Genomic DNA, 13496 nt, shown 5'->3' with positions numbered 1-13496 from the left:
ATGATGGCTTTGCCTAGCAAAATGCCCAAGCAGAAGAATTTTAAGATAACACTGCACGTTATCCGACAATGGTAATAATAGGACTTACCCTCTATGTGAAAGAGCTCAGCTCGGCTTATTATAACAACAACCTTAATGAAAAGAAGCCCTCTAGTGCAACTAGCCTTCTCGCCACTTCTACATTGGCGAATGCATAATGGCATTCCCAGGCCAAAGCTTTATACAGTCAGGGGATGGAAGTTTGAGTCTACTCACCATGATTGCACCAAGGCATCTTTCCTTCATCACCTACGCTCTAATCTTTCCTATTCAATCTTTGATACATACTTAGCCCATTAACTCTAGACTACAAGGTAGCTGACTGCTTAGGTCCTGCTAGCTCGACGTTGGTGTGACAGAACCCTCAGCAACTATTAAAGTCCGGCACATTTCCATGTGAGTGTAAAAAGAAGACCTTGGGAAGTGATGCCTATGTGCTTATTCCAAGCGCTGAGCTCGAAAAAGAACGCCCCCGCCCCCCTCGTAAACAAAACTAAAGTGTAGCGAGAACGCAGTCATGCTAGAGCAGAGTCATGAACTAGGGCGGGATGCGAACCTAACCTTGATCAAACTTCACCCCAAGCACACCACCGTACTCCATTCTTCGGTCACACTAATCTAAGAAGGCCACTAGTCTCAATTATAGGCTCTCTATTTTCTCTTGCATGTAGTTCATGGGGGACCGCTTCCAACCAGCTTAGTGACCAAAACTCTACTCCTCATTGAGCACTTTTAGCGTTTCCTAGGTTCCTGGCCCAGCATTTTGACAAAACGGGTACGTGCGATCTTCCCGAGCGCTTTGGTACATCCATCTGCTATCATGTCTTTGGTGGGCACATGCTCGACTCTGACATGTCCCTCTTGCACTAGTTCGCGGAGCTAATGAACATGTGGAACAATGTGTTTCAATCGACCCAGATATTGATTTCCATTGGCCAAAGCGATTGCTCCTTCATTGTCTCCCTTCAGTTGTACCACGATCTCAGAGTCTAACCGTGTCTTAATAACTTGTCTTGCGGCATGGCTCAGTCCGCGCCCGTCGAAGAGCTCCCATAGTACGTTGCGTAGAAATATACCTTCCTTGGCAGCTGCCGACATGCCCACGTACTCTGATTAGGTAGTAGATGTAGCCATAGACTTCTGTTTCTGGCTTTTCCAGCTCACCCGGGCCCCATTCAAAGTGTATACGTAGCCCATGGTAGATCTAAATCTTCCCTCAGTCGGCGCGAAATTGGCATCAGAGTAACCAAGCAGACCACTTCCACTGCCATATGTCAAGGCATAATTTTTCGTATGCGATAAGTAATGGTACAGATGGTTGAGAGCCTCTTGGTGACGTTTAGCTGGGTTTAGTACATGCTGCCTCAGCCCCCCGAGCGTATAGGCGATGTCTGGGCGTGTCTCGGTGCAAAGATACTGTGCCTTTCCAATCATGGATCTATACCTCATCTGGTCTGCTTCAGTCTCGTCTGGGGCTCGTGGCGAGATCACGTCGGAGTTGGCTGCTATAGGCGTGGCAACTCTGTGTTGTGTTTCCACATCAAATCTGAATTCATGTAGCATCTCTTCTACATAGTGCTTTTGGGAGATGGTAAGTTGCTTCCTAGAGCAGGAGCGGGAAATCCTGGAACCCAAGGGCAGTTTCAGTTTCATGTCTTTGATTCCAAACCTCTTTTGAAGAAGTCCAAGTCTGTACGATGTTTTGCCGCAATGGGCATATCATCAACATGTGTTGGTATCAAGATGCCCCTAGATCTGTTGCGGCAGACGGCGGGATCGGATTTGCATGCTTTAAACCCCTGGTTGCACAGGAATTCATCGAGAGTTTTGTACCAATCAGCAGCCCCCTGCTTAAGGCCATAGAACGACTTGCGTAGTTTCAGCACCCTGCCCCATGGCACTGTCAGTTCCTCCGGTGGATAGATGTAGATATCTTCCCTGAGAGTAGATTGTGTGAACCGCCACTATTGCGAAGAAAACCCGTCTCGTATCCGCGCCAGCCGTCGGAGAAAATGTGTCAAAGTAATCTTGTCCCGGCTTCTGGAAGCAGTCCATGACTAAAAAACGAGCTTTCATATACAAAACCTTACCTCGTTCATTGGTTTTGACATCATAGACCTATTTTCCTCTGTTTATGTTGACGATGGGTGGGGATTTTGGCACTTTCACCCATGTTTCATTGGCAATTAGACTTATTAGCTCATCACTGCTTCTCCTCCACAAGTGGCCATATTTCTCGTCGTTGACGGCTTTCTTCTATTATTTTAGGATTGGTACTGTGTATGCCTTTGGAATATCAATGATCTTCGCAGACATTGCTCGTTCCGTTTTTGTGAATAATATTGGGATATCTTCAGGTACCGTTTGTTCCTTGCTCGTTTGCCGATGGGTGAGGGTGATCGGGTGGGCGGTTCATGAGAGACGTCCAAACCGACTGTAAGTTTAATCCCGTAGCATGTCTTCTTCTATGGTGGTGGGCTCGGTGGTGGCAATGGTGGTTCGTGACAGGCACCCGATCTAGCTACCAATTCCGTCCCATGGCATGGCTCCTTTCTAGGTGGTTCATGGGTTGAGGGAGTAGTAGGGAGGGTCAGGTCTGTCTGGGTTTGTTCCTGTACTGGCTCCATCGTCGGCATTTCTGGTTCAGGGGTGGGTGGTGTTTCCGTGCTCTGTGTGTGGTTGCTCCTCCGGTTCTATAGATGCCGGCTTCTCCTCCTCCGGCTCCTCCAGTCCTTCAGGCGTCGGCTTGTCCATTTCACCGTTATTTCCGAATCCGACAATGGGGAGTTAGGCTTTTATCTCCCGTCCTGGTTTGCAGCGGGCCGGCGCAGAATTCGTGGTGGCTTCTAAGGGATTAAGATTTAAGTCCTCCATCTTCGCCCCATCGTCATCGTAGAAGTCCACTGCAGATACTGTTACCACACACTTACGGTCCGGTGCCCAGAATCTCCAAATCTTGTTTGTGCCATCCATATAGCCTACAAATACTGCTAAGCGGCCTCAGTTGATGAGCTTCTTACCCTTCGTTTTTGTTGGCAAGGAGTCTTGGCTCATATGTGTCACTGCCTTGCATCCAAATGTGTGCAAGTGTTTGATGCCCTTGTCCGCGCCATACACCTTCTTAGTTCTTGATACCTCCGGTTTTCCTGGTGTGGGCTGGAGGCTATTGGTATATGCCCTTGCCTTCATTGCCAAGAACCGGAATGGCATTGGTAAACCACTGGATTGTAATGCTACCCGTGCCCCTTCTTCCAACGTGCGGTGGGATCTTTCCACTACGCCGTTTTGTAACGACGTATATGGGATAGTGCTCTGGTCAATTATCCCCCGGTCCCTATTCCATTCTCTCGTGAGTAAGAGGAGTCCTTTGGCATTGTCAGTTCTAACCGCCTTGGCTTGCCATTAGATCTGTTTCTCCACTTCCTCAATCCATTCATTCGGGATACTGTAAGCTTCAGACTTCTCTCTCATGCAATAGGTCCAGATCTATGAAGTGGCATTGTCGATGATAGATAAGACGAACTGTCCACTTTCTTGTGCGTCGATGTCGAACTTGCTCGCCACATCTATGTGGACCAGTTCCGGTGGGTTTTCCGCTTTCATTGTTGGCTTTCCTTTTGTCGATGCAATGTTCGCCAGAGAACAGTCCCCATAATTGAATAGGTTGGTAGGTTCCTTGAGACCTTGAGCACGTGCTATTTTGTTCATTGACGAGGCAGAGAGGTGGCCGAAGTTCTCGTGCTTCAGGGCATTGGCTGAAAGAGCCTTCACCTAGGCTTGGTCAATCCGAAGCTCATACTTGCCCGAGTTCGGGTTTCTATCGGCGTGTAGAATTACTTCATCGGCCTCATTCACGATGTCCATACCGCTCTTTTCAATCACTATCAGGTATCCTTCATTCGCCAGCTTGCCTATTGAAATGAGGTTGTCTCGTAGGCCTGGAACTTGGATAACGTCATTCAATTTCAGCAATCTACCTGCATCATCAACTATAGAGACCTTGCCAACAGTATCACCCGTCAGTTCCCCAGATTTCGTCGCGGTCGCAATCCTAACCGGAATGGTAGGCTTCTTAGCTGTCATCTGTACTGTGTCAGTGACTAGGTGGGTGTGGCGAGGTTCCGTTTCACTCTTTTGAGCCCGAACTCTACGTATACTAGACTGGATGCATCTTTTATCCGTTTGTACATAACCATGGTCAGCTCTGTCGCGTCTTTAGGTTTATACCTACCAACCAAGTCAATGTCTAAGCCGCGCATCGTGGTGGCAATGGCTTTGCGATTCGCCGATTCGCGTGCCTAAGGTGCGTTATCCGTCTTGGTTGTTCCATAGACCGCATCGTAATGGTCATACGAGTTGTTTAGCAGATTTTGAGCCAGCCGCTTGTTCCACTCGTAGTAGTTCCGTGCGTTCAGTTTGATCGGCCAGTACGCCACGATCTCCCCTGTGCCGGCGTTGTCGTGGCTAATGGTTTTTGAAGTTACTTGTTGTATGGTGTCGGTTTCTTGTCTAGTCTTCTGTAAAAGACGGACTCATAACCTGTGAGAATATAGGTCTAGTCATTCCATTAAGCTTCCTTACGGTTCTCTCACTCGCAAGTTTCGTTACCGCTTTCCTTCCTGATAGGAGTCTGTTCTTATCGATTTATCCGGGCTTTAGCCGAGTCCTCCCGAGGGTCCGCTTCCAACCAGCTTAGTGACCAAAAATTGTTGCGCGGCGCTCTAAATGTAATGATCTACGGATCATGTATGGTTCAGGCCTTGCCCTCACCCAGGAAACCATACGATGCACCAAAAGCTCCCTTTTCTCCCTAGCGTCTACCTAGTGTCCTCCTAGCATCTCCCTAGCGTCTACCTAGTGTCCTCCTAGTGTCTTCCTAGCGTCTCCCTCTAGTCCCCCTACCAAAGTGCATCTCTCCCAACGTACATATAAACCACTTGACCACCGTCGTTAGCATAGCTCCCTTTAGTTTCTCTTAGAACTTATCGAGTTCTTCTTAAATACAGAGCTGTTATACAATTGAATCTTCTTGTATCTCGTGAAGCCTTACACTAAACAGGTCAAGTGGCGTCCCATACCTACCCCACTTATTCATACCTCTTGTATCATGAATCCTCATGAATCCTCATGAGCAATATAAAAGGGGTGAAGTCCAAGGACGTAGTGTAGAAATGATGCCTTTAATAAACTAATTCAACATTTAAGATCTATTCTACAAATATCTACAAGTCGGCACTGACCGCTAGCTAGCGGAAGATCAATATCAATAACCTAAGTCAGGGTGTGAGTTTTGGGTCCAGGGTCACATGACAATCTAACCCCACCGTATCATAGACCCACAAGGGTTACCAAGATTGCCGACCCTGATCCAGTTCGCCCAAACGTTAGGGTTAGTATCAGAGATACAGGGCCTTCTTCCAAGACCTAATAGTGATGATGGATGTATCAATCAGTTGAGGTCCGCTCTTCAGGCAAGAAATAGAGAGACATAAAACAACTTCAATAATCACTTACTCGTTTTTCTCTTCCTCACAGGACATTCAGTACGTAGTGTTAATTAAGGTTAATAGATTATCGAATTTAGGCAGAAAAGTATCAAACAATGCTATCGCACTGACTTCTGTAGTCCTAGACGAATAGAACATCGCTTAAACGGGATCGCCACGTATTTCGTATCCCAAAATCTACTCCCGCCCCCATGATATGAGGGTTGACTAGTTATGTAGCACAAATCTAGCTAAGAAAAATTTAGACTCCAGGAGAAACGGAGTTAAAATAAAATTTAGGACAACATATGACAATGAATCAATTGGGGCCCGAATGCAGGCAGTTCAATATGCTCTGGAGATTCTAACTCTACTAACAACAACACCGGGTAACCAAGCGCCTGACATAGGCACATGGTATATGGTGCAAAGACGACGGTATATTCTGGTGTTTAGAGCTTGATATTTGATTAATCAATCTATATGTTTATCTTTCCTAGCGCAATAGAATAGACCTAGATTCCAACTGCCTACTAACTCTAGTTGAATAAAACTGGAGTTTCCGACGGGATAATGGCTTTGTAGTGCTGGGGCTGCGGTGGGTAGTTGGATGTTTGTTGTTGAAATTCGAGGCCTGGTTTCCTTTGACATTGTATATATCGGCCTACTAAGATGATGTTCCCTCAAAATGTTTGTGAACAGCTTTCCTTTTGTCGACAAGATGAATTTAGTTTCTCTTTCATTAGAAACAGAGCATTATAATTAGAAACAAGGCTTGGCTTGAAACTACCATTGTACTAATCCTTTCTTGCTGTGATGCCCCTTACAATGTCGGGTTGACTTGCACGGACGAGATAGATGCCCATATTCTTTGCACAGTAGTCTCAATGTTAGTTTGTGCATTCTAAGGTTTTCTCTGTCTTGAAAAGAGACAGTGCTGAAATCTCTAGCTAAACGCATATATCTGGACTGCACTCCACTAAGGGTTTGCTCACGAATATCTGATCTACATTGGGACCGATTTCAAGTGTAACGCTGTATCTGATCTGTGCTTCATATCGCAGTTCGATTAAACCAAGTCTTGCGGCCTAGCTATCGCTTGACAAATTTGGAAGCCCAGGGCTTGCCGACAGTGCCCCTCTGCAGTGAGTTAGCCATTTCTTCAAAATCACGTAGTTGTGGGGGAAGCCCTTGTGAATCAAGGACGAGAATGAACATGACAATGACCTTGCCCTTCTAGACCGGAGTCGGGGATGGTATTACGCCGATTTCAAATGCCATACTGTCAGTAGTGAAGGGGATGATACTTCACTTGGTGCAATCTTGTAGCAGGGTAGAGACTTAATTGCGGGCTCGTTAGGCTCAGGTTACAAGGGAAGTTTGAGCGAAGGACAACTACCTATCCCAGTACATAATTCATTCCTTCTACAAGCACTATATTATAGCCGAAAGCTATTAACAAGTAAGTTTCCGGAAGTCTACATACAGGCCTCCTTGCGCTCTGTGATCCATTACTTGGGAAAGCTCTTGTGATGTAGAAGTAAGTATCAATGGCTTCACATACTCGACCAAGCTTTGATCAAGAATCTATTCAGGCATATAAATAAGACCTCCCCTTCCGCCATGATAGTCAGTCTTTTTACTTATTCTTCACTACTACATCAGTTCTCCAACTCCACACACTTACCTTGACCTTCAGTCTCTAGAAACTTCATTTCTACGATATTCTTCTTTCATTTCCACCAATAACTAAACCAACAAAATGCAACCCTTAACTGTTACCTTCCTCCTCGCTCTTGCTGGCACTGCTATTGCAATGCCTGCCGTTGAGCCTGCTGTCGAGCCTGGCGTTGATGTAGCCGATGCCCCTGGTAGCCTTTCTGCCAGAGCCTATACGGACTGTTGCCGCTGGTATAAAGCCTGCTGGTGTACAGACGATTTTGATGGCACTCGACGTGCTGTGGATGTGAAAAAGAACTGCAAGAAGGCACCCACCTGTGACCCGTCATCATTTCCCTCGAACATGGGAGGAACTTCTTCGCAGTCATAAGGCCGACTTCTCCGATTACATGATTCGGGTTGCCCTACACATGCACCTAGGTTTTATAGTGTTCGACATCCATATAGCAAGCTCTGCATTATGATTTCTAGGGTCGCAGTTTCTCTTTGTTTCTTTATGAATTTGATAACATAAACGGCATTTCATTACAAGTGAGATTCTCTTGTACTTAGTAAAACCTATCGCACCAAGTGCTTTAATAGTTAAATCTTTACAATAATTATCTAGTTTAGCAATATCATTAAATCAAAGGACATGTTGTGCAACTTGTCCAAGTTGCTCTTCATTTTTGTTTGAATCTTAGCTTTAGTTATAAAATAACAATATAGGGATTCTCTTCGAACAAATCACTTCAGTCCAGCAACACTATTGCTCCTCATCATTTTAAGGGTCGCTTGACCAGCTCTGGTATCCTGAATGATCCCACTGCATATTCTGCAATGCCTTTCCTTTTTGTCATGTTGGTCGTTCCGTCTCATCAAGTTTCCCAGGCTACCACTCCTTTACAATCCAACTATTAACTTTAAATAACGTAATTTACCAGTTAGTCGAACAGACCAGTAGGCACAACACTTCCCAATACCCCTCGCTTTCATTATTACATTGCGATACATTGATAACAAAATTCTATTTAAAAATGACTACATTTAGGTCTGCCAGATGATTCTACATATTCTAAACGGGTTCTTCCATTGTGGCCTGTCTTCCTACTCTTCCCACACTGCCGGATGCCTACTAAACCCCGCTTCGCCCGACCGCCATTTAGCCGCCATTGCTTGAGCCACCTACTGATCAACATCCTTTTGAGCTATAATCCCCTGAGGACCCTATAGCTGGAATTTCGTGTGCTAAATAAGAAATACAAGCTTACTGTGGGAAGAGCTTCGGATGATTATGCACTGGCTTAATTATTGTGTTATTTTTTCACCAACGTACATGTATAGTGAGTAAAACAGTATAGCGAGTGAAACAAAAATCACAACCTTCTTCCTAGAAATCACAACAAAAACACAACAAGCCATTTAATCAGCCCAGACTATTCACTGTACTCTTCCCCAGATGCCTGAAATACTACCTAACATGCTCCTGTATTATGACCAGGCTTGCTGCAGACACCACAGTGCTGAACCCCCGGTGGCACCGGCTCTCGCCGACCACCACTTGTCGATGATTCGGTTGCTACCTACGCATCCACATCGATTTGATCAATTGCTTGATTTTCTTCCCCTACTTTCATCACCCCCGTTCTCAGTAGTCGGCTTCCGTTTGTCCACTAGCGCTTACTTTGCATCTCATTCGCCTGTTCAAGGTCTTTGGCCAGGTAGTGAGGTGATATTAATTAGCTTGCACCTAGGATAAACAGTGGGATCACTCAGCCATCTACATTAATCGTTTGAATGACTGCAATCTATTCCCAGTTTCTAATTTTGGCTGTCCACACTTATTTGTACCTCTGATGACTATTCTACTATGAATCATGCCCATCACAAAGCTATTCTTGTCAACATTATAGATATATAGATCACTACGACACATTAGAGTTTCAACTTTGGGTTATTTTGAAGGGCTTGAAGGCTGAGAAGCACTCTATTGTCATAATTAGCCTGTGATATGCTGGGTGGTTGAGAATCAGTTGATTAAATAGAGAAGGTGTAGGTTGAGGGACTTTTGTTTCACTCGCTATGCTGTTTCGCTCACTATACATGCAGGTTACTAGTTATTCCTATACATGAGTGGGCACATTGTAAAGACAGCATCCCAAGCTAATGGCTAGCATACCTGTAGCAGAAACCACATTGCCAGGGCTATAAGCCTCTTTGATTCTCCTTAATAGCAGTTGTGTGTGTGGTATTCATGAGCTATATGAACGATAATGGCAATTTTCCCAGGATATAGATAAGAATGTGACTTTGGACGCCCTTCTATACCTGAGTCTCAACGCTAGCAGATTTAGTGCAGGAAGAAATTCAGCCATGCATCATGTCCTTGAATAACGGCGATTGTTGTTCAGGAAGTGCCTACATGTGGCTTGATTCTAGATCATGATAATTTAACCCGACGGGGCGTTCTGTGTCTTAGTTCCCTTATCTTACTCGGGGACATTTTTCTCAATGCCTGCCCTTGACTTCAAGAGTGCAAAAGCCTTAGCAGCGTTCCAAGGATCAAATAGATGATTTCTTTTAGTAGAGTTATGGTAATTTTCGAGAAAGAGGCTGCTGTATAGAGTGAACAGGTGCTCTAAGGTGTTGATGTTCTGCCATCCTGTACTAGTAATTGCATTGTAATCACCACCGACTTGGAAGGCAATCATTTCTAAACAATCTGGGTCTTTCCTTGCAGCCTTCTCGATGAGGTCTACTCATATCGCAAGGTGGAGGCTAGCGTCAACAGGCTAGGCTAGCGTTCGCCTTGCTCTGATGAAAATGGTTGGTTGGAGCTGCATCTCAAATCTCGCAAATGGAAAATATAGTAGGCAAGTCATACCTGGTTAGGGGGAAAGGATCTCATTGGACTTGTTACACTCCGTATTACCGCTTGCTGTTTCTATCTTAATTCCCTTGTTTTTCTTACTCAATCAGTAACAGAATCCCCACATCTATTAATTATAGATGATAACACGAGACTAACAGATACGTCTTCTAGCTATAGGTAGTAATACTGCAATGTGCCCAGTGACAGTCACCTTGATTCACATCGAGGGCTCCTATTGTAAAGGGCGCTATTAGGGTGTATGTAAGGCATCGTAGGATACATTAACAAAAGGGCTATGGTAAAGCAGAAGATGAAGCATCGCACATATAAGTGAAGGCCAATAGTTTCTACGTGAGTGAATCCTTACGAACCTGATTTCAACATACTAATACGCTGACGATTAGCTGCTAGGCAGATCTACTGTCTTGCATGTAGACCTATGCCCTGTAAATTTGGTAATATCTATCTCCTTCCATATTTGTAGTACATGTACTTTTTGGGGGCGAAAGGCCATATTGGGGGTAGCCGCGTAACCGCAGGGTTCACACTTCCATATTATTATACATGCGGAGAAATCTTTACATCCTTCTTGGAGGTGGCTAATAAAATTCTCGCCAAGTAAGGCGCGTGCTGAGATCGCATTATTGTTGCTAGCCATCAGTTGAATGGATATCTCAAGAATTACCTAATCAAATCTACTGTATTGACAGTGTTGGTATTTTCCCTTTAGTGCTACATATACGCCATATCACACTAGACAACTACAAGTATGTTCCATAGGGTCATCATGTGGGAGAAAGGCGAACAAAAATCGCAAGTAATTTTTCGGTTGCACAGTAGATATCAGCAGCACAGTGGGTTCTATCGCAGTGACTTATGCAGTCTTGGACGAATAGAACATCGTCTAAACAGGATCACCACGTATTTTGCACCGCAATGTCTTCTGCTGCTCCTTAGATACGAAACCTGACAAATATAGCCTAGAAAAAATTGAGGCTCCTAGAGAAAAGAATTAACCCGGATTTAGGATAACATAAGACAACAAACGAATCAGTTGGGAAAGACTGCTAATGTACTACTGCAGGCAATTCAGTATGCTGTAAAGATCCTATCTCTACTGAGAACAACACTGAGTAAGCAAGCGCTTGATGCAGGTTCAAAGTATGGGTCCGTAGCATATAGTATCTTCCGAAATTTAGAGCTTAATCTTTAACAAATCAAACCATATGGTTTTTCTCTCCAACACAATAGAATATATCTTGAATACAACTGCCTACTTAGACTACTTGGATCAAACTGTTGTTCTCGACGGGATAATAGATATGTGGTGCTGGGGCTGTGGTGATTAGTTGAACATTTATTGTTCATATTCGAGGTCTGATTCCCTTTGACATTGTACATATTAGCCAACCAAGATCCTCCTTGACAATGCTTATCAATAGTTTTCCTTTTCTTAATAATGTCCATTTAGCTTCTCTTTCATTCGAAACAAAGTGTCTTGATTAAAAACAAGGCTTGGATTGAAACCATGAATTCACCAATCTTTTCATACTGTGATGCTCCCTATCATCTCAGCTTGACTTGTAAGGGTGAGCTACATGCTCATATTCTGCTCATAGTAGTGCTATTGCTGGTTTGTGAATTGTAAGGTGTTGTCTGTCTTGAAAATTGATAGTGCTGAAATCTCGAGCTGAACAGGTCCCTCTACACTACCCTCCTCTCATGATTTGCTCACGAGGAGCTTTTCTATATTGGAACTGATTTGGGGTGGAATGCTGTAGCTGGTCTGTATTTCATATCATAGTAGGCTTAAACCATGCCTTGAGGTCTGGCTGTCGGCCGATGAAGTGGGAAGCCCAGTGCTTACCAACGGGTGAGGTACCACGGTCAGCGAGCAGTTGGTTAGCTATTTCTTCAACACTACGTAGTTGTGAGGGAAGCCCTTGTGAATCAAGGACGAGAATGAACATGACAATGACCTGCCCTTCTAGACCGGAGTCGGGGATGGTATTACTCCGATTTCGAATGCCTTACTGTCAGTAGTCAAGGGCATGATACTTCACTTGGTGCAATCTTGTAGCAGGGTAGAGACTTAATTGCGGGCTCGTTAGGCTCAGGTTACAAGGGAAGTTTGAGCGAAGGACAGATACCTTTACTAGTACGTAATGCATTACTTCCACAAGCAGTATATCATAGCTGAAAGTTATTAACATGTAAGTTTCCGAAAGCCTACAAACAGACCTCCGTGTGCTCTGTGATCCATTGCCTGGAAAAGCTTTTGAGATGCAGAAGTATCAATGGCTTCACATACTCGACCAAGTCTTGCCCAAGAGCCTATTCAAGCATGTATATAAGGCATTTCCTTCCGCCATGATAGTCAGTCTTTTTACTTCTTCTTCTTCACTACTACATCAGTCCTCCAACTCCACGCACTTACCGTGACCTTCAGTCCTTGGAAACTTCATTTCTACTATATTCGTCCTTCCGATCTTCCCGTCTTCATAAGTCTTAACTTCATTTCTACCAATAACCAAACCAACAAAATGCAACCCTGGACTGTTACCTTCCTTTTCGCTCTTGCTGGCACTGCTATTGCAATGCCTGCCGTTGAGCCTGCTGTCGAGCCTGGCGTTGATGTAGCCGATGCCCCTGGTAGCCTATCTGCCAGAGCCTATACGGACTGTTGCCGTTGGTATAAAGCCTGCTGGTGTACAGACGATTTTGATGGCACTCGACGTGCTGTGGATGTGAAAAAGAACTGCAAGAAGGCACCCACCTGTGACCCGTCATCATTTCCCTCGAACATGGGAGGAACTTCTTCGCAGTCATAAGGCCGACTTCTCTGATTTCATGATTCGCGTTGCCCTACACATGCACCCAGCTTTTCTAGTGTTTGACTCTGCCTTATGCTTTCTAGGTTCGCAGTTTCTCTTCGTTTTCTTCAAGGCTTTGATAAAATAAACAGTATTTGATAAAATAAATAGAATTTGATCACACGTGTTGTTCTCTTGCACTTAGTAAAAGCCCGACACAACAAGTCCTTCAATAGGTTAATCTCTACAATAGTTAACGTAATTTTCAATCGAACAGGACAGTCAGGAGAACAGGACACTCCACCCATATTTTCACACTTCCATTTTTCAACCCACTTTGCTCAACCCACCATCACCGCTTTCAAATTCTAGAGAAGCCAATCTCGTTCTTGACAACGGAGCTATCAAACAAAGCCCACAACATAGTATCCGAGAGGCTACTTGGACCTACCCTGTCAGCCTAAGCACCTTACATGCCAGAATGAAGGGAAGACGCGTTCGGTAAGATGTACGAGCCAACTCTACGAGATTGACTCTACTCAAACAAGAGACTCTAGTCAAGTCTATTCTTAACCTAACTTTGCAAGGATTTCGCCTCTGGCTTAGTAGTTGTTGAAGAACTAACCA

The 13496-nt window shown here is 44.6% G+C and overlaps 2 protein-coding genes across 2 annotated transcripts; both read left to right on the top strand.

Annotated features, from left to right (window-relative positions):
• Positions 1 to 7287: 7287 nt before the first annotated feature.
• Positions 7288 to 7575, top strand: HOO65_050465 (uncharacterized protein; the record flags this gene model as incomplete). Its single annotated transcript, XM_071000902.1, has 1 exon — positions 7288 to 7575. One exon carries the CDS (start codon positions 7288 to 7290, stop codon positions 7573 to 7575), a length of 288 nt encoding a protein of 95 aa, XP_070858524.1.
• A 5024-nt stretch (positions 7576 to 12599) lies between these two features.
• Positions 12600 to 12887, top strand: HOO65_050464 (uncharacterized protein; the record flags this gene model as incomplete). Its single annotated transcript, XM_071000901.1, has 1 exon — positions 12600 to 12887. One exon carries the CDS (start codon positions 12600 to 12602, stop codon positions 12885 to 12887), a length of 288 nt encoding a protein of 95 aa, XP_070858523.1.
• Between the last annotated feature and the right edge of the window lie 609 nt (positions 12888 to 13496).

Source organism: Ceratocystis lukuohia, assembly GCF_044167205.1.
Source record: "Ceratocystis lukuohia strain C4212 chromosome Unknown Supercontig5_pilon, whole genome shotgun sequence".
NCBI lineage: Eukaryota > Fungi > Ascomycota > Sordariomycetes > Microascales > Ceratocystidaceae > Ceratocystis > Ceratocystis lukuohia.
This window is presented reverse-complemented; position numbering and strand designations above follow the sequence as displayed.